Here is a 25,204-nt window from a genome sequence, read left to right as displayed (position 1 = left end):
AAATCAAACAGGGTGTCCCTTGAACAGACGTCAATACATAAGTTTATTTTACATGTCAAATGAGACTAAAAAATTCCTATTGTTCATAGTCTGATTTTCAATGTTGTATTCGAGATATTTCATTTTTCATGTTATTTCAATCTTTCACAATTTTTTTTCATACAGTCCCTCCTATCTCAAAATGTTAACCCTTTAGTAAATATGATTAACATTGGAAAGATTATTAAAAATCCTAAGGGGTTTATTTTTTTATAGTCTTAAGCGAACAAATATAAACATAACATAACAAAAATTACTTAGAAGGCACAATTTTACCAGTTTACAAAGTTTTTGTTTACAATTTAAGTAAGGTTTTCATGGTTTAGTGTATGACTTTTAGTTCTTGCCTAGTCTTTTTAATAATTTAGTACATCGGTTTGTTTCTTGTCTTTTCAGTCTTGGGTTGGGTTCCAAGTCAGTCGTTTATCCATGAAAAAAGTCCAAGATAACTCACAAGATCAGTGGTAGGCAATGGGATTCCATTTTTATTCACTGGAATAGAGATACTTTTACGTAAGATAAAATTTATCTGTAAGGTTTTCGTTGAGTTTATCTTCATTTTCCACATTGTAAACCAAACTGTTAATTCACTCACTGTCGTAAGTGTTGAGTATTAATTGAGGAGCGGAATTACGTGTAGAATCGCTGTTGCATCAGCGAATGTACGTTGTTAGGAACATCTGCAATATATATGGAAAATAGAAATGGGCCGAGTATGCTTCCCTGAGTAACACCCGCCCTAATGCGTATATAAGGTGAGAATTCAGTTCCCCGGCGGATTCAGCAAAGTTTCAATTTCCAAAGGAAGCCCGAGTGCCAGATTCAATGAAAGGCCTGTTCTAAATCAATAAAGACACCCAATCAATGATTTTTTTTTTTCGATTAAAGAGGCAAAATTGTTGTTGATTTGTCGTTTAAAATGTAAGGAAACCAAACTGATGATATTAGAATTTTCAATTATAGGCAATAATCGACGGAGAAGTAGTTTTTCTAGAATTTTGGCAAGGATAGAAAGAAGATTATTGGGTCGGTAAGAACAAGAATCAAGGTCTAAGATCAGAAAGTTCATTTGGCTTATAAACCATTTTAATTATAAAGAACTTCATTGCAATGGAAAATATGTTGCCCTCATATAGCGTTTTATAGGTATGTTAAGTAAAGTAAGCTTCTGTGGGGCAAAATTATTAATATTTGTGTCGTAATTAAATCATATCCTGGAGTTCGCTAGATTTTTTCAATAACCAGATTAACCGATTCAAGGGAAGAAAACTGACCAAGTAAAGAAGAAAATATTTATTTATTTTACTAAATAAAGGGTTAAATAATTTAAACACTTATCATTCAAAAAGTTTATGTTATGACAGACACTAGATTTTTCAAAAGCTGAGGGAAAAAACAAAGAATATTGTTTTGTTAATTTTTAATGATGCCTCATAGTTTTATAATACATCTTTGTAAAACTTCAGAATATTTTAAAACAGACGATGATTTTTAATCCTTTAACAAGCGAGTTGTACAAGTTTGGTCTGCATGATCTTTTTCGGTACAATTTGCGCTACTTCAATATTGATTACAGCTTAAAATAATTTTTCATCAATTAGAGAAACTTCATACTTAATTAGAAAGTTATTTATATTAGTATTTATATAGAAAGTTAATTTATATATCTATTTTAAAACATTTACAGACAGATCGTTTTTTAACCTTAAGGAAAATCAATTTACAACGCTGGTTTAAGGGTAAATAATCGGATTTAGAGGCATCCATTCATCTAAAAATAACTCAAATTTAAATGTTTTTTTACCATTTAAATAGGTTGAATTTGTTTTTCTTATCGACTAAAAATATTTGTCGTAATTTATGTTATAAAAATTACTTGAATTTCGGTGTATTTTTTAATACAATAATGTAAAATGCACAAATCTGTATCAAAATATTCATTGTCCTAGAAAATAGGTTGTATTAAAATAATTTTCAACTTTCTTTAATGTTCCAACATGGTAACACTTAAAATGAGGTCAACCTAATGTAATGAAAAAAAATTAGGTTTTGCATTAGTTCAACCAAAAACGACAAATTGAAGAGTACTTTTACCACTGGTAAAAACGTATTTTGTCAAAATTGTAATTTTGCTTGTATCCTCAACGTAGTACTCCCTGGAATCGAATTTCTAAAATGGAATACCTGTATTTAAATACAACCATATGACAATACATAAATACAATAAAAACATATTTCTAACATATATTTCGGTCAATGTCGATGTAAATAAAGTAAAGCTTTTTTTTATGCGTGGCTATATTAAACTCATTTTTTAATGATACCTAAAAACTGACATCATTACAAGAAGCATATGTTCGGGGTTTGAATCTTCTTTATGGGTATCTCATAAAATCAAATTTGACCTAATGGGCAATTTTTGTTTTACGATACTGCAGTTTACTGTTAGGGAGAACATTTTGTGATATCATTCAATTAATTAAGGTTTTTAGTTGGGATAAAAAAATCTGTGTCACGAGCGGGATTCGAACCCACGACCTTCGACTTTCCCTCGGTAAATGTTGAGATGCACAAAACAATCAGTCTTCAAGAAGGGGATACGCCGCTGTTCTACCACTTAAGCTATCGTGACTTCGACTTTTTTATCTCAACTAAAAACCTTAATTAATTGAATGATATTAATTGGTCAAGCGGACTAGAAAATTAGTGAATTTAATTTTGTGATATCTTTTAAGTGAGGATTCCGGTATTTTTATCACCATGATATACTCTTTTTCATTGACATAAGACTAGAAATTTTGCTGTAAATCCCTTTAAAGTCTATTCTATCTAAAGTATGTTTGGCAAACCATATTTTGCCTCCTCATGCTTAAGTTTGGTTTGGAGATAGTTTTTAGCCTACAAAATATTAAAGTTAGTAATGTATCTTTTTTACCACTTATGTTATTGGTATAAATGTCACCTTTAAAAACAAAAAATTACTTTGAAAGGTTTATAGTAGAATAAATTGAATTAAACTTATATTTTCACTTAAAAACGAGAAGATTTGGAAAATATTTTTTAAAACGTAAAAATAGGTTTCTAAACTTCTTATATTCTCAAAGAAAACAACAATTTATTATAATACGTATATAATTTAATAAATTAATTTCATAAAATAGTTTAGTTTTGAGTCTTATCATATTGAAAAATTGTTTATGTACCTTAATTTTTCTAATGCTAATTTCAATACACAAATAGTTTGTTAATAACAAAACCCCTACTCTTCTAGAGAAACTTATAAGTTTGGAATATTGGTGGGAAAAAAATCGACGTACTTTTTCTTCACGTGTTATCCAGCTCCAGAGGCCAACCCAAACAAATTTACGTTATCAGCAATTTGATCATCTTACACCCACCTGTTAACACTTTGTGCAACACGTATTTCTTCCTCACAAAAGATTTCACACCGGTGGTTTTCAGTGAAACATTATCAAATCGCTTTATTAAATCAATAATGACAATGAATGATCTTTACTGATCCACCCTTGGCAGTAAAGATTAAAATCATCTCTTGGTCCGAATTTGTCTAGAAAAACACAAAACAATTAAATATCCGATCTAGCTAGATGAAAAACATTCAAAATTGCCATTTTGCATCAAATGCCCGGTATAAATTATTGATCTGTTTTGAAGTCATCTCCATTTTTAAGATGGGAGTTAATAACATGCTTTCATACAAAAAGTGGACCTGTTTCATCAAATAATTTACCGACCTGTACTTATTCGGTTAGTAAATTTTACGAGATAGTGTTTCAACTATAATTAATCTATGTTATGCTCTTTTTTCCGGTTAACCACAAAATAAAGACTACGGTTTTGCATATTTTAACAGCCAAATTAAGACTTTCTGGCTATAAACTCTTTCTTTACCATGAAAACAGCTTAGTAAAAAGGTTTCTTCTTTTAAATTGCATAGAAATGTTGTTAGTTTTAGTTTTTACATTATTTTAACTTTAGTTTTATAACTACTTTAAGGAAAAGTTTTATGTAATTTTTTTAAAGTTAGAATCAATCGAAAGAATGCTGTTAATATATGAGTGGGGTGAAAATCCCGAATATACCAATTGGCTCTTTTTGCTAAAACAGAAAATACAGTTTTAAGTCTCGTAAAATTCCAAGGGAACAAATTTTATGGGTAGTCTTTATTTTATAGGCCATATGCTTTATAGTATCGTTAATGGTAGCACATAACATGTACTATTTACCAAAAATAATGCCGTGTAATAGAAAAATAAAAAGTAAAAAATGGTTATGGTTTTTTGGTTACTACAGTTAGATAAAACAAATGTGTTTCATTGAATTGAAAAGGCTTTAAGAAAAGGAAAATAAAATTACAATACAAAATAAATAAATAAGAAATTACTTTTTTCGATGATAGATGTAGACATAACCTATTCCTGAACTGGAAATTGCTTACTGCCCCGAAATGCATCGAAATCAATAAAAAAATCAACCAAAAAAGGGAGAACAGTAGTAAATAAGAAATTAATTTCAGTTTCAATTATACTTTTTATCTAAGGTCTTAGTTGAGAGAAAACGTTAGTGTCACGAGGGGGATTCGAACCCACGGCCTTCGCCTCAGCACGCCGCTACTCTAATCAACCTCTACGGACATCTACAGTCATTAAAGTCACGACGGCTGAAGTAATTTGAGCATCAGCGAATTGAGCCGAAGGTCGTGGGTTCGAACCCCCCTCGTGTCACTAACTACAATATTTCGTAATAATATCCAAGAAAATTTCATTATAGACATTAGAAAAAAGTTGCGAATATGTTGGCATTGCTGTATTCTCGAAAATATTCATTTCATACTTTGATGAATATCAGTATTACGTTTTAATTGTTTACTTAACTCCAAAAGCTTTTAGGGTTTGCTAGAACTGACGAATCAACAGACTGAATGTATTCCATAACTTTTTGGAAAGTTCTTTTTCAATTCCTTCTAATATCAAAAAATATTACTAATCTTTTAATGAGTTTAATTAAAAGTTTTAATTCTTTGCTAAACCAGACAATATAGCTTGTATTAGTAACATGGCAAGTATAATTTTATAGCATAATTTAAAATGGAGTAAAAATCTTTATCTTTTAAATATTATTCAAAACAATATATATCAATTAACGTTAAAAAAAGACATATTAAAGAAGAATAATCAGCCTTGTGAAAATTAGATTGTTAATTAATAGGATTATTCACAACTGAGTAATTATTTACAGTTACACCAATTAAAAGAGTACGATGATGAATATCCCTTTGAACTATTGAATCATAAGATCTTAGTTCACGGCAAATAAATGATTTGAAATTTAACATTCCAAGATCTAGTATATTGTACTGTGTATTTTTATCACTATTATGTTATAAAATTACTAGTTCCTCTTTTAAGTAATCAGCGATGAGCCTGGGAAATCTGAATTATTTTCAAAACTAGTAGCTAAATTTCTTTCTAACAAATATCGTAAACATATAACGTGTGCAAATCATTCAAAGTTTTAGAGAGAAATAATGTATTTTTCCAGGAGCAATAAAATCTGTTAATATAATGTTTACATCTGTCAATATTTTATGGAATTTTAAGGATTTTAAGAGACCTGTATCCTTTCGATTATCGATAGTTTCCCTCAAGTCCTAATAAATGGCGGTTTAAATATTTTTTTAGGCCAAAAAATAGACAAACTAGTTTTTTTTCTTCCCTGCCGTTCAAATTATAGAAATAAAATGTATAAGTAAGTACATAATAATAAGTTCATGCGATCGATTGTAATGTTGTATTAATAAGTACAATAATAATAATAATAATAATAAGAGAGAGAGAGAGAGAATTATTATTATTATTATTATTTTTTTTTTAANAAAAATAATAATAATAATAATAATAATTCTCTCTCTCTCTCTCTCCTCTCTCACTACCTCTCTCTCCTCTCTTCCTCTACAAGTTTTTCTGTTTTTCTTGATTAAGGTATTAAATTTTGCGCGTCCTCTTTCTAAAAGTTAGTTAAGTAAAAGTATTAAACATCGAAATGTTTAGTATCATCACATTTAACAATATCCTCACATTCACTAGTTTTCGTGGACCGCTTGACCAATTAATATCTTTCAATTAATTAAGGTTTTTGGTTGAGATAAAAAAGTCAGTGTCACGAGCGGTCTTGAAAAAGAGAGAGTAGAGTAGCGGCTTATCTAGCCGAAGGTCGTGGGTTCGAATCCCGCTCGTGACACTGACTTTTTTATCTCAACCCAAAACATTAATTAATTGAAAGATATTAATTGGTCAAGCGGACCACGAAATCTAGTGAATTTAATAAGTTAAAATGAAGTATATCTTCACTAAAGCTCTCCGTGGCCATTTCATTTGTCGCCGAGAATCAAATAGATTACACATTTGAAAAATGGCAAAAAGGAGGGAAAATTCAAAAGGTGGGGTTGAGATGGGAAGTTATTGTCCGAGTGGATCGACGTCACGATAGCGCTCAAGAGTAGCGGCGTATCAAGCCGAAGGTCTTGGGTTCGAATTCCGCTCGTGACACTGACTTTTTTATCTCAACTAAAAACTGAATTGAAAAATATCCTCACAGTTGTTACCTAAAAATGAACTGTCTTGTACATAATCAAAATTCAATTAACGTTTCGTAATATTTTAGAAATAAATCGCGCAAATTGTAGATAAAAACTGATCATTTTAAGTTAGCGGGTTTACAACCCATAAAAAAAGAAAATAAGTAAAGCTCAATCTCTATTAGAAAACATTTGACATCTAATTTAAACACTGTTACCCATATTCTCTTCGAATGCGTACTAATCAGTCAATTGAGATATAATCTAGGATACCAAGAACACCCAGTAAAAAGAATTAGGGACTGACCTTCTACTTCTTAAAAGAAGGATCGAGTCAATTAAACTGAACTCAGGAACTAGGAAAAGTACATTAAACTACAAGGCTTGGGCGAATACCAAACCCTTTCTATCGTAGTAGTATCTTCATCATCATTTACGTTCAACAATAGATTAGACTTAAAAAACATAAAAATGGATAGATATAAAATAATATTTTTCCATACAAACAATATTTATTTAATAGTAATAATAATTTAAATAAAAATATAAATTTTATTTTTTATAATTTAAAACAGAAGTATATACGCTTTGTTTATTCTTTTCATGTAAACGTATAAAATTTTAAAACTTTTTCGTGTAACATTATATCCAGAAGCTCAGTTAATCGTTTTAAGCGCAATGGGGAAATTATCAAAATTCAGTTAATTAAAATTTCTCTATGTTATGGATAGTTGTTTGTTTTTTGTTGTTTGCAGTCGGTAAAGAGAATTCATCTAGGAAGAAACAAAAAGGTACGAATAGCTTTTTGTTCTAGGACCACTTGCTAATTAAAAGTGTTCAACTCAGACATGCACATATGTGATCAGCCAAAAGAGACGGCTGGCCCTGTCATTATCATGGTTTTCGAATTGGAAATGGGCTCTGGTGGCTGTTTTGCGACCGCTTACTCACACGTGCTGCTGTCAAAACTGTCTAGACGACTTAGCCGACAATTTGTCAAAACAAACCGCGGCCCAACAACAACCTGCTCGAACTAAATAGACCGCTTCTAACATCGCCAAACCTGATTAATAGAGGGCCACCTACTAACAGCTATTGTAATTTACGACCTTGGCCTGACGGCTATGCTTCCACGTGTTTCTCGACTGAGAACAAAACAATCTGCTGAACTATGAATGCTTTCGTAGGCGAAACACACTCATTAAATTCATAATTTACCGTAACTTCAAATCACTTCGGTTATTATACAACAGACGTTAACGAGCTAAAAAATAATTTTATTTTATCTGTCATTTAATTTTTTTTTAAATTAAAAACTGTTTTGCAATAGACACCTCGCTTTGATTTAATTCCTATTTAAAGGCTATAAATCTCCTAATTGATAGCCAATTTTTATTTATTCGACTATTTACAAAATATTACTTTAACATATGTCAACAGATTTGTTTGATTGTGATTGATTATTTGACAATTCGTTTTACAATGGTATAGCAAAATTGTTAAATATGTTGATTCTGCACATAATATCTGTAGAAAAGTTATTTATTAATATACTATTGTAGATAATACAGCTTTTCTTTGTGCTTTTCAATACCTGTTTTTCAAGTCCTCCCGTATAATTTAGGGAAAAGCAAAATCAATCAGTTCCTTTAGTTACATATTTAAGAACAAACAATACAAAAAATCTAAGCATATTTTACAATAAATATAAAAAAGAAGAATCATCGTTCATCAATCTTTCAGACATGTACAGCCGTTCAATAAATTGAATTTAATTATTTAACCAAATAATAGTCAAATTAAAAAGATTTTCAAATAAAAAAGAAAAACTTATCCGACTAGAAAATAGGGAGAGATGGCTAGAGAGATCGCCTGTGGATACGTGATTTTTCAAAATTGTAGTCTCTTTTTTGTTATTTTATTTTTTGGTATGAAACATCAAGAGATTCATACGAGTCCTGCGATAAAAATCAGCTGAATATCTTTTTTTTCTTATATTTCAGCAACAAGCATTTTGGAGAATTTCTGGTAAATTTATACTTCAAATACTCGTTCTTTCAACCATGAGATAGAGATAGATAAATATATATATATATATATATTGATAGATGGATAGATAGATAGATAGATAGATAGATAGATAGATAGATAGATAGATAGATAGATAGATNAAGAGAGAGAGAGAGAGAGAGAGAGAGAGAGAGAGAGAGAGAGAGAGAGAGAGTGAGGTAATATATGCATTAATTATTTTTTCAATTTTTAAAGTATAAGTACATAGTTTAAAATGTAAAATTACCAATCAATATATATTTCGGAAAATGCTCTCCACATTAATGCACTTTTATCTAAAGCCATTTGAACGTTTTAAATTAAAGCTTGTATGTCTACTTGTGAATGTATGATGAACAGTTAAATTTAAAAAATGTCTAAAATAATTAGTGTTAATTTAAAATTTGGCATTGAATCTGTCGATTTTTTCTCATAAATTGTACATTATTTTTACAATTCTTTATAAGAACTGTTTTAAAATATCTATTTATTAGCTGTATACACAAAATTTGTCGATAATAGTCAGAAAAAAAGGCAGACAGTTTGATGAAAGCGTGTTTTTAACAAAAGGTCAAAAACTCAACACAATTCGCGCGCCGGATAAAGTCAGTTCTGAAGCTACTAAAAAATAGACTTGGATCGAATCGAATTGAATCGAAGAAGAGCAGAAATTCTTAGCCAAGAGGCCGCAAATAAAACACGAAAATCGAGCACGAAGGTCAAAAGAAAGAGTTGGAGGATTGAGGAGGAAAGAGAACTAAACTAAAGATGGACATTCACGTGGGTTTAAAAAAAAATATGAATAAATAACAACAAAAGTCAAGTGGTTGAATTTTTTGAAAATAACTATCAGAAATTCAAAATGGCAACAAAAATATAAAAAAATATTTTGGAGAAAAAACAAGTAAAAAATAGGAAAATAACAAAATTGATACTCCTCGTACTCGCTACTTCCAAAGCTATGAAATCTAATTTCAATAATTAAAAAAAAAAAACTTTCACAGCTCGGATTCATTATTTCATAATAACATTAGATGCAGAATAACCAGAAGTATCTTTTAAAGATTTAAAAAAAATTTATTGGTATGTAAATATTTGAAATTTTCTACACTTGGTTTATTGATTTATTCTTGCTGAAAATTTGTTCAGGAATGATTTAAAACAATAAATCGTAAATTGTAATTTTTGTATTTAAATAAATAACAAATCCTTTTGAGCTTTATTGTGATTATACTATGAAAGAAAAAAAAGTTTAACTCTTTGGATTAATTCGAAAGATTAGACAACATTTTTTTATAAATCTATCGCCTTAATCGAAGAGTACGGCGTTGTACTACTAGAAAGCTCCACTCACCGGTCTGGCATGTTTGTATCCACGTGGATTTCTACCCTAGTAAAAAAAGTACAGATTTATACTGATTTAATAAAATATTAAATAACTTCCCGTTTACAAATATTACTAGATTAAATAAAAACAGAAGCAGCGTTATTGGATTCAAATTTGGTGTTTAAAGTAACAAACAAAGCATCGATAAGTGATATTCAGTTATGTTTACATACATAACCAATAAAATAATATTAATATGTTCACATTAAATGTGTGTTGTGATAAAAAAAAGTAATAATAACGGTAACACTTTATTTACTGAATGCTAAATATGAAATACATAAAGTATTTATAGCGTGGAAACTTTCATTCAGACAGTCTATTAATATAAATATATTTTTTCTTTCTCTTTTAACCAGATTTTAAAACGGTTTCATAATAAAAAAGAAGAGTGAGTGAGTGAGAGAGAGAGAGAGAAAAAAAAGAGAGAGATAGATGGATAGATGGATAGATAGATATAAAGACAGATAGAGAGAGAGAGAGAGAGATAATGAGAGATGGATAGATAGATAGATGGAGAGAGAGAGAGAGAGAGATATTGAGAGATATAAAGAGAGAAAGAGAGCGAGCGAGCAAGAGAGAGAGAGAGAGAGAGAGAGAGAGAGAGAGAGAGAGAGAGAGAGAGACAGACAGACAGAGATTTAGTGGGAAAAAGAGAAAGAAAGAAAGAGGAAAAAATAAGCAAAGAAAGGAAGGAGAAAGACATAAAGGTAGAGGGAGAATGGGAAGGAGCGAGGGAGAAAGAGAGAGTTGAGCTTCAAAAAACAGACTGATATACGTAGTTAGACAAGCAGTTGTAAAATGTGAAAGAGTGAGAAAGTGGAGGAAGTGTGTTTTTGAACAAGCAACAATAAGTGATATTAATGAGGAAGTAAGATAAGAAAGAGATGGAAAGAGAGAGAGAGAGAGCGAGAGAGAGAGAGAGAGAGAGAGAGAGAGAGAGAGAGAGAGAGAGAGAGGGAGAGAGAACCAGAAAACAGAAAATGTAATATAATATATGAAAAAAGAAAATTTGATGTTTGAAAGCATCTAAATGAGAAAGATTTTAAACACACATAGCCATAAAAATTTTCAGAGGTATTTGTTAACACATCTCAAATAAACCTATACTTATACAAACCCACATACAAACACACTCGACCTCCCGTCATACACATACAAAAACCTCCAGGCCTCCACTTTGTATAATAAAGATAACACACACTCCCGCCCACAAGATCATATTTGCTGAAAAAATAAGAAGTAACCATCGCGAAAGGAGATATGAACTGAACTTGAGTGGACAATATGACGGCTATCATGGCAATGAAACAGCAGGCACCCTGGCACTAGAGGCAGCACTTTAATGATCTGGAAATTTTATATATGAACCATGTCGCAAAATACTCCCCAAACATAAAAGTGAGAGGAAGTGGAGGAATCAAATGCAGCTTATATTAGCACGACATCTTAACAGCCAAAGGTATGTAAGCATTGAATACACTTATAAAACAACCATCGTGCGTTCAGTTACCATGGAAGGAATTATTGTGCTTTGCACGTTTTCATATGTTTGACGATCTGATGTGTCCAGGTGTGTTGGTGGCACAAACACGGGATGCGACTTGTTTGCTAAGACACGTTTCGGCATTTTGTCATCTTCAGTTTTGTGTCTGTATTCAGGTGTGAACATGGCGGAAGATCTTCACACGAGAACATAGACCCAAAACTGAAGATGGACAAATGCAACTCGGTAGACAGACCAAAGTGATGGTGATGACCAAATTTTTGTTTTGGTTCATAAAAAATCACAAAATTATTTTCATGCAAAGATTTATTTAAAATATTTGTTTGGGATAATTGGAAATAGCAAGACGTAATAGCATTAAAATGAAACGTGGTTTCCCTGACTTTCAAAGAAAAAAGTTTCATGTTGTATAATGTGAATTTATGAAAGCCAAAAGTTTAAATTAACTTTGCAATTTAAAAAACTCGCCTTATTGTTGGCAAATCCAATTTACTACCTATTTTTTCCGATTTCACATTGATGACAAATGTTTTATATAAGGACATTGGATTGCATAGCTTTTTTCAAGTTAGTCTAACCTTAATTTAGATTGGATTTCCCTGATTACAAAACTACGACGGGTTCGAACAGCTCCAAGTTTTCAAACGGAACTGAACTTTGCGATTCTAGGATTAAAGATGTACAACTGTCAAATGAACCAGAATTAGTACCACCACCAGTACTAATCTCTTCTGTCATGATCCCAGTTACACCAGGAGGTAGATTATTTTGAGTCGAATTTATGTGCTTAAATTTATACGCAGGAGTGAAAATGAATACGGGTTCAAATTTCATTTCATTATTATAAACCATGAAATTTAGGGCATTAGGTTGCCGATGAATAGTTTTTTAAAAACGAACCTTACCATCTTTTTAAATCTTTCTATTTGAGCATGTCCACTTTTTAACACTTTCAACACTATTCGTACACTGCAAGAACGCTATGCTGAATTTAATGTAAACTTGGCCTCCGCGTAGGTCCAATCAAAGTGTTTCAACAGTGATCACATGGACGTAAGTAGGTATTGGTTCACTACCTCGTCGAGCAGCTTCCCAACGTCTATCTTTCATTTCACCTTTTTCTACCTTTGCCTCAATTTTCACAACATTAGATTTGACGAGGTCAACAAACTTCATGGCTCATATTACTAGTGAATCCATGTTTTATTATGTCTCACACAGTAATTTTTCCACCAAGTCAACAATGAAAGCTGAAAGCTGAGAAGAGGTTTTATGTGTTCTTTTGAAGAAGAAGAAAAATAACTTTATTCTGGGACTGGTGTCCCCTAAGAATAATTCCATGAAATAAATGAAGGAAGTTCCTTCTATGAAATTAAAAGTAAAATGAGATATAAATCTTGGCACAGTGTATACCAGTAAGGCCAGAAGAGAAAATTACAAGAATATTAAACAAAAATGTATAATGTTAAGGTGAGGTCTCTGCTTGGAGGGAGAGGAGGTGATTATACAGGTGGGATTTAAAGGAGGGAAAGGAGGCAGAGTGACGAATAGAAAGGGGAAGAGAGTTCCAGAGTTTAGGGGCTCGGTCAAAAAGGATCTTTCGAAGGTAAGGGTGGAATGTTGCGGAAGGATAAGGTCGATTGGGAATGAGCGGATGTTACGAGTGTGATGTGAGGAGTTGAATTGGAGGGATTGGATGATGTAAGGAGGACGACGTGTGTGGAGGGACTGGAAAAGAAAGCAACCTAGGAAATACTGTGAACGGAAGGAGGGGAATAGCCAGGAAAGTTGGGAATACGACACCGACACCCGGGATCCCCGTGGGGTGCCGTACACAAATCTTACGCAATTCATAATACGCTTCAATCGCACGTTCTCCCCGTCCGAGAGACCACCGTATGCCAAACAGCTATAATCAAAGAAGGGAAGTATAAGGGAAGATACGAGGATTTTGCGGGTGGAGAAAGGTAAGAAAAGCCAGGACGACGAAACAGGCTGAGGGAGGCAATGTAATGGCAGGAAATTTGGGAAATGAGAGATTGCCAGGAAAGGTTTTGGTCAAAGACTACTCCTTAGTTTTTAACAGAGGAGCAGAAGGGAATCGGATGGTTATTTAGCATGAGAGGTGGGATTCTCGGGAGGGAATTGAGGAGTTGCCTGGACCCGATAATTATGGCGGTAGATTTGGTCGGATTGAGGATTAGGGAATTTTTATGTGCCCATTCGTTGATGGAGTTTAGGTCTTTTTGGATCTCGAGAATGGCCGAGTGAAGATCGGAAGGGTGGAAGGATATGTATATTTGTGAGTCATCGGCATATAGGTGATAGTTACAGGACTGGATGGAGTCGGGCAGGTCATTGATATAAATGGACAAAAGGATAGGAGAGATGCTAGAGCCTTGGGGCACCCCAGATTTTAGAGGAAGGGAGGAGGAGGTAAGGCTATTGGGAAGGGAGACAGCTTGGTGACGATTGGTAAGGTAGGAGTGGAACCAACGGATGGTGCTGGCGGAGAAGGAAAAAGATTCGAGGTTAGAGAGGAGAGAATAGTGAGGGACAGAATCGAAGGCTTTGGAAAAATCAAGAAGGACAAATATAGTAACTTTCCGTTGGTCCATTGCTAAGTGGAGGTCACTGGTAATTTTTAGCAGTGGTGATTGGGTGGAATAACCTTGGCGGAAGCCAGATTGGAGGGCGTTGATAAGATGGGACTGTTCAAGGTGCCTGGAGACTTGAGCTTGGACTAATCTTTCTAGGGGCTTGGACAGGTTTGAGAGGATGGAAATGGGACGGTAGACTGTAGGGGAGGATGGGTAGGGGGTTTTATTGACAGGGTGGACAAGAGATTTTTGCCAGGCTGTCGGGAAAACAGAGTTTTGGAGTCAGTAGTTATAGATGTGAAATAGAACAGGTAGTAGTAATATTGAAAGGCAGAGTTTAAGAAAATGGATAGGGATGCTATCAACTCCAATGGCCTTGGAGTGGGAGTTGGTTATGGCCTCGAGGACTTCGGTTGGGGTTAGATAGGAGAAATAGAAGTTAGACGAACTGAATGAGGGTCCAGAGGGAGAGTTGGGCAAGACAAAGTAGTTCTTTAACTAAATTATGATGATGACTATTGATTTTTGTAAGCGACCAAGCTAGTAGTTTTTTTAAATTAGCTGGAATAGTTGGTATTTCAATTATGGTTAATAGAATTTGGCAACAAAGCAGTTGACATAATATCCTGAGATTTATCAAGCCCCGACTAATCAAACATTGCGCAGAAATTTCCTGAAAAAGTTTGCGAAGCAAGATACTGAAGAAATCCTATTAAACGGTGTTTTGTTCTTCGATGAAGAATCAACTCTGAAGGACTTTTGAAGTATATTGATCTAAACGAATAAAAGCCAGCTGGCCCGGTCACTAAATAAAAGATCTGGTGAGGAATTCATGCGCCATAATACCACGCAGATTCACGGTTCCCCGAGGGCATACCACTTACATTGAACAGTGACAATGAGTCAAGCAGAACTGCTTTTTTATAACTGCGATTTTATTTGTTTGATTTATATTTTTTCAATGTGTCATTGGCACATCCTGAATTTTATGGGACTATAAAAGTACAATGAAATGTGTATCGTATCTGAAAGATACTCGAAGATTTACAAATTGTTCTGTAAGCAAGTTGTGTAAAGCACAAAATATTGACATGGCTTGGAAAAACAAGTATATAAACTATAAATAAACTAAATAAAAAAGAAACAAAACATTGTTATAAATCAACAATAAATCTCACTGGAAGTAAGTACGTTCAGGTTGTATGGCCCAAAGGATATCTGTCAATATGTCCGATATCAAAAGAACAGTATTTTAAATGTAATTACCATATTTTGCATTTTTCCAGTCTTTTCCATTATAGGAGGCTTAACAATGGTAGATTGGTACTTCGGATTATTTTGGTCTGCCTACACAGGATGTCGTGGGCTGGACAGTTGATGGAGTTTCTAGAGGAACACGAAAAAGCGCACAGACCAACCAGTACATAAACCCAACAGCGGATTTAGTGAAACGAGAAAAAGTCTATAAAACAAAAACATTATGTACCCACAGACCTCGCAAAAAACCCATAAAACAACTGTTTGATTTTGAAAAATAAGAACTTGATTTAAGGGCAGACATATTTTATTGAACCGCATGTGCTATATTGATAATTGATACATAGACGATATTAAACCAAATTCATTCGTATACTTGTGTAATTGATTTATTGTCAGGAAAAGACTTTAGGTAGACATGAAATTATTATCATGCCTTGTATTATTATACATAATTTATGACCTAGTGAAAGAAAATAAATAGAAATAATTTTTAGCAAGATTCATGATGATATTTGTTTAACGCGACCCTGACTACTTTTTTGTTGGAAAAAATCATAATATAAAAAATTCACTAATTTCGTGGTCCGCTTGACCAATTAATATATTACAATTAATTAAGGTTTTTAGTTGAAATAAAAAAGTCAGTGGCACGAACGGGATTCGAACCCACGATCTTCAAATTCAAAAGGTGCGGTTGAGATGGGAAGTTGGTGTCCGAATGGATCGAGGTGACAATAGCTAGCAGCAATAGCGGCGTATCAAGCCGAAGATCGTGGGTTCGAATCCCGCTCGTGCCATTGACTTTTTTATCCCAACTAAAAACCTTACTTAATTGTAATATAAAATAAAAATGCTAATTACTGCAGAAGGATATATCAGATCTCCACGAAATTTAAGGCGCTTAGAACTCTATATACTATACGTAAGGGTATGAATTTGGTTTCTGTAGAAAAATCAGAACAGTAGATTTAGTTGATTTCACTGATGATAGCAAAAAATATAAACCAGGTCGACATAAAATGGATGTATAAAACTTCGGCTTTTCAACAGTTGTAATAGCTCTTTCTCGCTCTCTCTCTCTCTCTCTCTCTCTCTCTCACTCTTTCTCTCTCTCTCTCTTTTTCTATCTCTCCATCTAGTTAGAGACAGAGCATCGCATCTATCCATTTAAACTGTCTCTGGATCTCTTTAATTCTCTCTCTCTCTCTCTCTCTCTCTCTCTCTCTCTCTCTCTCTCTCTCTCTCTCTCTCTCTCTTTCTGAGATCTGATCTCTGATCTATGGTAAAAGAAACATAATTGTATAAAAAGTATAAAAATTGGGCAACATCTAGATTACAAAAGTCAGAAATAAATGAATGCCAAAAGAAAATTGCAAAAGTTTCATGATATTTTTTTTGTTTTTCGAGTTTTTTTTATTAAAAATGTTTCATTTCCATTTTATGCATTTTTTAAGTTTAAGTTCATATATTTATTGCACTTGTATATTATCTTCACTCTTGCAAAACATATTCAGTTGATTTTTACGGCAAGACTCATATGAATCTCCGATGCTTTATAAAAATAAATAAAATAATAAAAAAAATAACAAAACGACTATAATTTTGAAAAATCACGTATCCACAGGCGTGAAAAATAGACTGTCAAACTAGACGTGGGCAAAAAAAAAGAGGGGTTAATTTCCCTCAAAAATGCCCATTCGCGGTTATATAACAATGGAAACTATATTGCAAGAAATGTCATTAAAAAATCAAGGCCGCATTCTATTAAAATAGCTGGCCAGCCGACCAGGAAAAGTAAAATAAACAATCTTTTTTCCGTTTATTGATTATTGCTACTTTGAAATTATCAGTGCTGGATAATGTCCAGTGCGAAAGGAAATGATTCAAACTCGTGAAGTTACGGAACCAGACAACAGACCCTCGTACAGGTTCAAGGATACATAAGTAAGGATAAGAAAAACACCGATGGATTCTGACAGAAAAACTGATGGAAAACATAAATATAATATTGGTTTAATTAAACAAGATATATTATTGTCAACATTTTTTTCGATTTTTCGCACAATTAATTTTACACAGTAATATTCACAAAATTGAAAACAACCACTTTAAGATATTTAAAATAACCTGTTTTTTAAAAATGTTAATCTCCACCCTTCCTTTCTCTATTCTTACCTCTTTACCTTTATCTATTTTTATATTTATCTTTCTTTCTATTTCTTTTTTAAATCACTCTCACTCTCTCTCTCTCTCTCTATCTCTATCTGTATTTTCCTCTGTCTCTCTGTCTATCGTCTATCTATCTATCTATCTATTTATATATTTCTCTATTACTTTCCCTCTACCTACCTATGAATCTATTCTTCTATTTATTTTCCTTCTCTCTCTCTCTCTCTCTCTCTCTCTCTCTCTTCTTTTTCTTATTCTTATTCTTCTCCTCGCTCTCTCCCTATTTTTCGCTCTATCTACGTGTCTATCTCACTACATCTATATCTCTTTATCACTTTTTTACTTCTTTATGTCTCTTACACTTACTCTCTAATTGTCATGTAAAATAATTGTATTTGTAATAATTACGTTTGTCAATGGTAATTTTTATTATAACTTGTACTTTATGCTGTAAATGATTCTGGTGTGTTAGGACTACTGTCGAAATTAATTTAAATTATCCTACAATAGTAAAAGGACATGGAAGGTTAGCATTTGTCATTCTTACTTCTACTTCTGGATTAATTCTCCGGCATTATGGTAATTGTGAGTAATTTAATATTTAGATTTGTCACAGGTGTAATGAAGTGCATTCAGAACAATCGATTCAGGATCAGATGTGTTTCGGGAAATTGTGTCAAGGACGATATCCATCAAGGGACTTGAACCGAAGGAATCAGACTTGTGATTTTCTCGAGGGAAAATCGTCGAGAGGGCGGAAGAGGAGTGATCTGCATTGAAAACTGTGACAACAATGAGCCGATTCTGCTGGCGGCAAGGTCGGCCACTATTGAATAGCACGCGCGCGTCCAACGTTCTATTCCATTTGTATTGCCTGGGGTAGTGGAATGATAATTGAGAACAACCCTGAACTTAAAGTTTGTCTTAGTCTTAATACTAGAAAGACGACACGATGAAATTGATTTAAAAGTAAGTTAGAATCATCATGACGAGCACAAAGGACCCAAATAATTAAATCAATTTCAACGCTGTAAATACAGCAGACAAACCTACGTACATACAAAAACACACAAATACATTTTATTATTTATTTTAAAAATGGCAAAAAAGAAGGAAAATTCGAAAGGTTGTAAGTTGAGATGGGGAGTTGGTGTCCGAGGGGATCGAATCATGATAGCTCAAGTGGTTAGAGCAGCGGCGTATTGAGCCGAAGGTCGTCGGTTCGAATCCCGCTTGTGACACTAACTTTTTCGATGTTGATTAGGATTCGGGTTGTGGTTTTCAAACGTACAATATTATTATATCAACGCCCAAGCTTTCGACAAGTTTTATTGCCTTCTCAGGGGATAGTTACGAAGTCACAACTTAAATACATTAAACAAATTCGTTTTATAGATATACACAAAACCTCTTCTTCATTAGCATCTTTCAAACGTGTGCATTTATAAAACAATAACAACTATTTTAAAATTAACAAAATCTTTAGGTACATATCACAAGCGTTTGACTGGAAAATGTCTGTTTAATAAAACAAAGTATAACTTCACTAACAGCTCCCCGTGGCCAATTCATATTTCGCCGAGAATCGAATCCTGATTTGACATTTGAAAAACGGCAAAAAGGAGGGAAAATTAAAAAAAAAAAGTGGGGTTGAGATAGGAAGTTGATGTCCGAGAGGATCGAAGTCACGAAAGCTCAACTGGTAGAGCAGCGGCGTATTGAGCCGAAGGTCGTGGGTTCGAATCCCGCTCATGACACTAACTTTTTCATTTCAACCGAAACGTTACATAAAAAGATTCCTATGGGTCATTGGCAAGAACGCTCGGATACGTGACAAATACAACCAAAGGCAAAAACCGGACACCCGTATTTATCTATTTCCCTTAAAAACTAGATATAAAAATTCATAGTTGACTTAAAACGTAAATACAACATTAATAATCGTTGTTTACTTTTATAGAGTGTTAATAATCCTTTTACAACTATTTAGATTAAAAATAAATAAAATAAGTTCAATTTCATCGTTTCCTGAGCTAACTTGTCGAGTGAAAAATTGTTTTTTCTTTTTTATTGCTTTCTTAAGGAAACAATAAATTTGAGTAAAAAATTATTTTTTTATTACAAGCAAGTCTAAGTCGAGATCTCGCTCGGGCATATGATTCGGCCAATTACGGTCTAGTATCGGTATGGTACCGAACTATTTATCACACAGAAAGGATCTTCCTGCACAAAGGTACATTCATTTTGTGGTCCCATAGGCTCCATTTATTGGAGATAAGTTCGTGTAAAAGGATGATAATGCTCGACCTTGGGCTGTAGCTTGAGTTGTCACGCATTACTTTGAGGATGTAGCGATTGCCCCAATGAATTGGGCAGTCCATTCTTTTGACATGAATCCTATAAAAAACTTATGGGACATGATAAAGAGTCGGACATGATAAGATTTGTTCGCCGCCACCAACAAATTTTGAACGGCTTTAAACTGTTCTTGTTGATTAATGGGATTCTGTTTCACAGGGCGAAATCGGGCCGATTATTTTCCCGATGCTTAGGAGACTTAAATGCTCCCTGCCAGATGAGGAATAGGCATTATTAAGAGAAAAACGAAGTAATTAATTGGTAGTTAAATTTTAATATATCACTAAATTGTTTTCCGCTGGTTTGGTGAATTTTTGTTGAAACCATGATAATAAAATAATTTTTGTTAAAACTCATGAATTTTTGATTTAGTTTAGTTTGGTTTACATTAAAAGTGGGTTAATAATATAATACATATAATATGGGTTAATATAAAGATGAAAATACAAAAGTTTGAAATAAACTCTCTCAGTGTACGGTTTTTTCTTTGAGGGTATTTTTCGACCAAGTATTAAAAAGTCGGTCGTCCTTCGTCTCCTTCTGTAAGTTGCCGTGTGATTTTCACATTCAAATAAAAAACTAAACTTAGAACTTTCAATTAATGAAGGTTTTTAGTTAGGATAAAAAAGTCAGTGTCACGAGCGGGATTCGAACCCAGACCTTCGGCTAAATACGCCGCTTCTCTACCACTTGGGCTATCGTGACTTCGATACTAACTTCCCATCTCAACCCATTTTTTGAATTTTCCCTCCTCTTTGCCATTTTCATTAATTAATTGAAAGATATTAATTGGTCAAGCGGACCACGAAAACTAGTGAGTTGAATAAGTTAAAATGAAGTATATCTTCACTGATTATTCAGAAATCGTGAGATGCGGTCTGGTGTGACGTAGGTTTCAGAAAAACATTTTCTTTATCGTGACAACGTTTCGATCTTTATTGACATCATCTTCAAGGCCTGGGATTTAGAAACATTGTTTAAATTTAACAAATAAACAAATACATGTAGGATGTGGAAAAAAGTGAATTTATACAATGCAAAAACATATTTTTTTAAAGTTTTTTTTTGTATTCAATCAACGTATTTCTACTCACTCAGTGTTTATTTTCTGCGTACTTTGAGGGAAAATAAAATTAAAACAAAAAATGTTTTTGCATTGTATAAATTCACTTTTTTCCACATGCTACATTTATTTATTAAATTTAAACAATGTTTCTAAATCCCAAGCCCTGAAGATGATCTCAATAAAGATCGAAACGTTGGCACGATAAAGAAAATGTTTTTCTGAAACCTACATCACACCAGACCGCATCTCACGATTTCTGAATGATCATCGACTAACAGACACTATTCACCACACATATATCTTCACTAAAGCTCTCCGTGGCCATTTCACTTGTCGCCGAGAATCAAATAGATTACACGACATTTGAAAAATGGCAAAAAGGAGGGAAAATTCAAAAGGTGCGGTTGAGATGGGAAGTATGTCCGAGTGGATCGAGGTCGCGATAGCTCAAGTGGTAAAACAGCGGCGTATCTAGCCGAAGATCGTGGGTTCGAATCCTTTTTTATCTCAACTGCAAACCTTAATTTACTCCTAAGTATTTTTAAAGTTTAAAATTATTTTTTCATCCGGCAATATTTTTGCTTTTTCCAAATTAAAATAGTAACAATATAGCAAACAAGTTATAGTCGTATTTAATAGCCTGGTATTAGATAGATTATAGTTGTTTGCAATTTTGAATCTTTTTGCAAATAAGATTGCCAGACAGTGTTTATTTTCCCTTGAATTCTCTCTCCCAGTCGCTTTTTGGGCGTATTTGAGTAAACTGCATTGCAAAATATATATAATAATAAAATGTGCCTTAGCGACAAAATTTGCAACTTCTTTGTTGAAAGCAACATTGCAGATGATGCAGCACTACAAAGTTACAGGTAAGTTTAAAAAGGATATTTTTTCCTAACAGAAAACTGTATTGTATGTCAAACATAGACCATATTACAATGCTTAACATTTGTATAATTCGATTAGTTTTGAATATCGTTTAGGTAGCAACGATATTATTATTATTATCATATTATCATGATATTATTATTATTAGCATAGTTTCAATACAAAACTTATTAACTTGTCAGATATCAAATTCCTGGGCCACTGGTTGGTGACTATTTATTCTGCGACACAAAATATATGATTGACTGATTCAACGTATGAACTTACAAAATAACTTACAAAATCGTCTATCACATGTTTTGACAGTATGGAATCAAACCTTGGTTTTATCCGTCCAACTGCCGAAGATAGGGGCTATCATCAAGTCGGCCATTTCAGCCCTGAACGCAATTAGTTTCTAAATCCAAACCAACTCACACATTAATTCTTAAATAAATTATTTTCCATTTACATTTACCCAAGTAGGGTGGTGGAGCATTCCTCAATCAACCTTTACACATATGTACCTAACCGAACGTTAAGGGCGCTCTTCACGGTAATAAGTACATTCAATCTAGACAAAAGGGAGATATTGATTATTATAGTATTAGTAATAAAACAGCCCTGTTTCCTCGAAAAATCGTATCGGGAACTCAGCGTATTCTATTGTGAAATTCTCCTTGAGTAATTTCCAAACCCCGGAATATTCTCCGCTATTTTAGGGGTAGTTGACCTATTTTTTAGGGTCCCTTTTCGCTAATCGCTCTAGATATTATTTCCTTTTCTGAGGAGACTGTGCCTTTTTAGGCTTTGCAGTCAAATAAGACATATTTCGATGTCTGCTTTTTGTTACAGAATTGGACGATTTTTGAATCAGCTTTTACAATTTTTTTTAATAGTAACTTCCATTAAACGACCATTTTCCTTAATTCCTACTTGCCGCGATGGAGGTAGATTTATGTTTGTCTGTTTGAGAAACGTTGATTGTTATGTGTGGTGATTAGTGACCGTAAATCAATAATTATTCAGAAATCGTGAGATACGGTCTCGTGTGATGTAGGTTTCAGAAAAACATTTTCTTTATCGTGCCAACGATCTTTATTGAGATCATCTTCAGGGCCTGGGATTTACAAACATTGTTTACATTTAACAAAACAATCCAAAAACTTTTTTCCAAAATTAATGATCCCACTCCAATAACAAATAAATCTGACGTAATCTACAAGATCAACTATTTAAACTGTCCGGCAACTTACATCGGTCTTACATCCCAATATCTGGATAAGAGAGTAAAGCAACATATTTATGATTGCAAAAAACCTAAGCAAAATCCTACAGCACTCGCTACCCACCATTTTGAACACCGACACAATTTCTACTTCAAAAATCCAAAAATATTACATACAGAACAAAACAAACATAAACGTAATTTCTTAGAAATGTTTCGACTTCAAAAATCCAAAAATATTACATACAGAACAAAACAAACATAAACGTAATTTCTTAGAAATGGTTTATATCAACAGAGGTAAACACAGCATCAATTACAGAACAGATACATGTTAACTTAGTCGCAGCTACGCCAATATCATTAATCACATTCAATATAGATAACATACATATATCATCACATCATATTCCACACATCAAATATTTTTAACATAGTCTAATTTTTCAACAATTTAGCTTTCCTTTTCCTATTTATCCCTTTCTATATAATTCTGAAAGGATAATCTGGCCGAACCATTACCAACACATTTTTTCCCTTCGTCGTCTCTTTTATAGCATAATAGCAAAATCTCACTGGCACTCTCAACACGACACACAAGAATGCCACAATTACACAGAAGACAAACACTTTGAGTGAGTAGAAATACTTTGATTGAATATAAAAAATATATTTTGCATTGTATAAATTCACTTTTCCACAGCCTAAATGTATTTGTTAAATGTAAACAATGTTTGTAAAGCCCTGAAGATGATCTCAATAAAGATCGAAACGTTGGCACGATAAAGAAAATGTTTTTCTGAAACCTACATCACACCAGACCGCATCTCACGATTTCTGAATAATTATTGATTGTTATGGACCTGTCGAATTCAATTGCTGTGTTGTCATTTGTTTTTCTATCCATCTGTAGATTGCCGCTTGTAGGACTCTTTGGAGCATGCCCTTTGCTAATTTGTCGCCATTTCAATCCTCTGAAGTTCTCGTGCCCACATTAAAGTTGCCAGATTTAGTTTTCTTAGGAGTTGTGGAAATGTTAGCCAGCCTTCAGTTGAGGTGGAGGTTCTAAGGTCTTCAGTGCCGCTTGACGTCTGAAAATTGTAATATTTATGTGCACACGTTTCTATTGCGTAGATCTCGCCTTGGAAATTTGATGTTGTGGGGTTTGGCTAGGTCAAAATTTAGGCCTTGATTCTTGCCCCTACTCCATGTATCATTTTGTATCAAGTTGAATATCATAATAATCATAATATCATAATATCATAATAAAGGGTTATTAGTTTCAAGGTTTTTGTTCTTCCAATCATCACGATTTTATTTTTATTTATTGCTTTTTTTCAGGTGTTACGGTATCTTAAAATAAATTATTTTTGGTTGTATTAAAAAATTCCTTACACTTTCTAGATCAATTCGATTAAACTTTGTAAGGGTGGTGTTTTAGAAATTTCTAAAAAATATTTTAATAAAACAAACCAGTTTCGGAGTGCTTTCGTTCAAGAATTAGAATTAAATTTGGGCCCAACAAGTAAAACAGATGGGTATAATAAATAATATCACAATTTGAAAAAGATAATTAATGGAACTCCTCCTTTTATATATTACTATACACAATATATACGTAAATAATACACATTACGCCCTACATAAGATGTCACAAAAAGCGTTCTCTTGAAAAATAGGGAATTTGCTCTTTTAGGTTGACTTATATTCTCTCTTGCTCTTTCTATTGACTCAATTTATTTGTAAACTTTCGTATATTAAAAATGAATAGATTGGAGATATTCAAAGTTAGCTAGTTTATTGTGATAAAAAAACTGTAGAAGTGCAACAGTTTTTAACAAAATTTTACCCAGTTACAATTTTTCTGTTTGATATTTAATCAAATTTCATAAAAACACAATTAGATGGAAATAGAATGCAAAGAGGATGGTTTTAATTATCTATCAAAGACGCCCTGGAAAATATATCAGAATAGAACCGTATTTTGACGGTAATTCGGTATACTTCGAAACGGTAATTTTCATTTTTTTCAATTAAATTACAGATCAATATTATTGATAAATAAAATTAAAAATA

General features: G+C 33.0%; 1 protein-coding gene across 2 annotated transcripts in view; it reads left to right on the top strand.

Moving 5' to 3' along the window:
• LOC106672616 (sodium-coupled monocarboxylate transporter 1-like) overlaps nt 1-25,204 on the top strand; it is a 72,471-nt gene that overhangs the window by 26,471 nt on the left and 20,796 nt on the right. The window contains exon 1 of one of the 2 annotated variants that reach the window (XM_014404169.2): nt 21,764-21,902. The exons of the other annotated variant lie outside the window; for it this stretch is intronic. Within the exon in view, the coding sequence (XP_014259655.1) occupies nt 21,826-21,902 (77 nt within the window). The 5' untranslated portion in view covers nt 21,764-21,825. Of the gene's footprint in view, nt 1-21,763; nt 21,903-25,204 lie in introns of those variants that run through there. 2 annotated transcript variants of the gene reach the window in all.

Source organism: Cimex lectularius, unplaced genomic scaffold (genome assembly GCF_000648675.2).
Source record: "Cimex lectularius strain Harlan isolate CLEC.00 unplaced genomic scaffold, Clec_2.1 scaffold152, whole genome shotgun sequence".
In the NCBI taxonomy this organism is placed as follows: domain Eukaryota; kingdom Metazoa; phylum Arthropoda; class Insecta; order Hemiptera; family Cimicidae; genus Cimex; species Cimex lectularius.
This window is presented reverse-complemented; position numbering and strand designations above follow the sequence as displayed.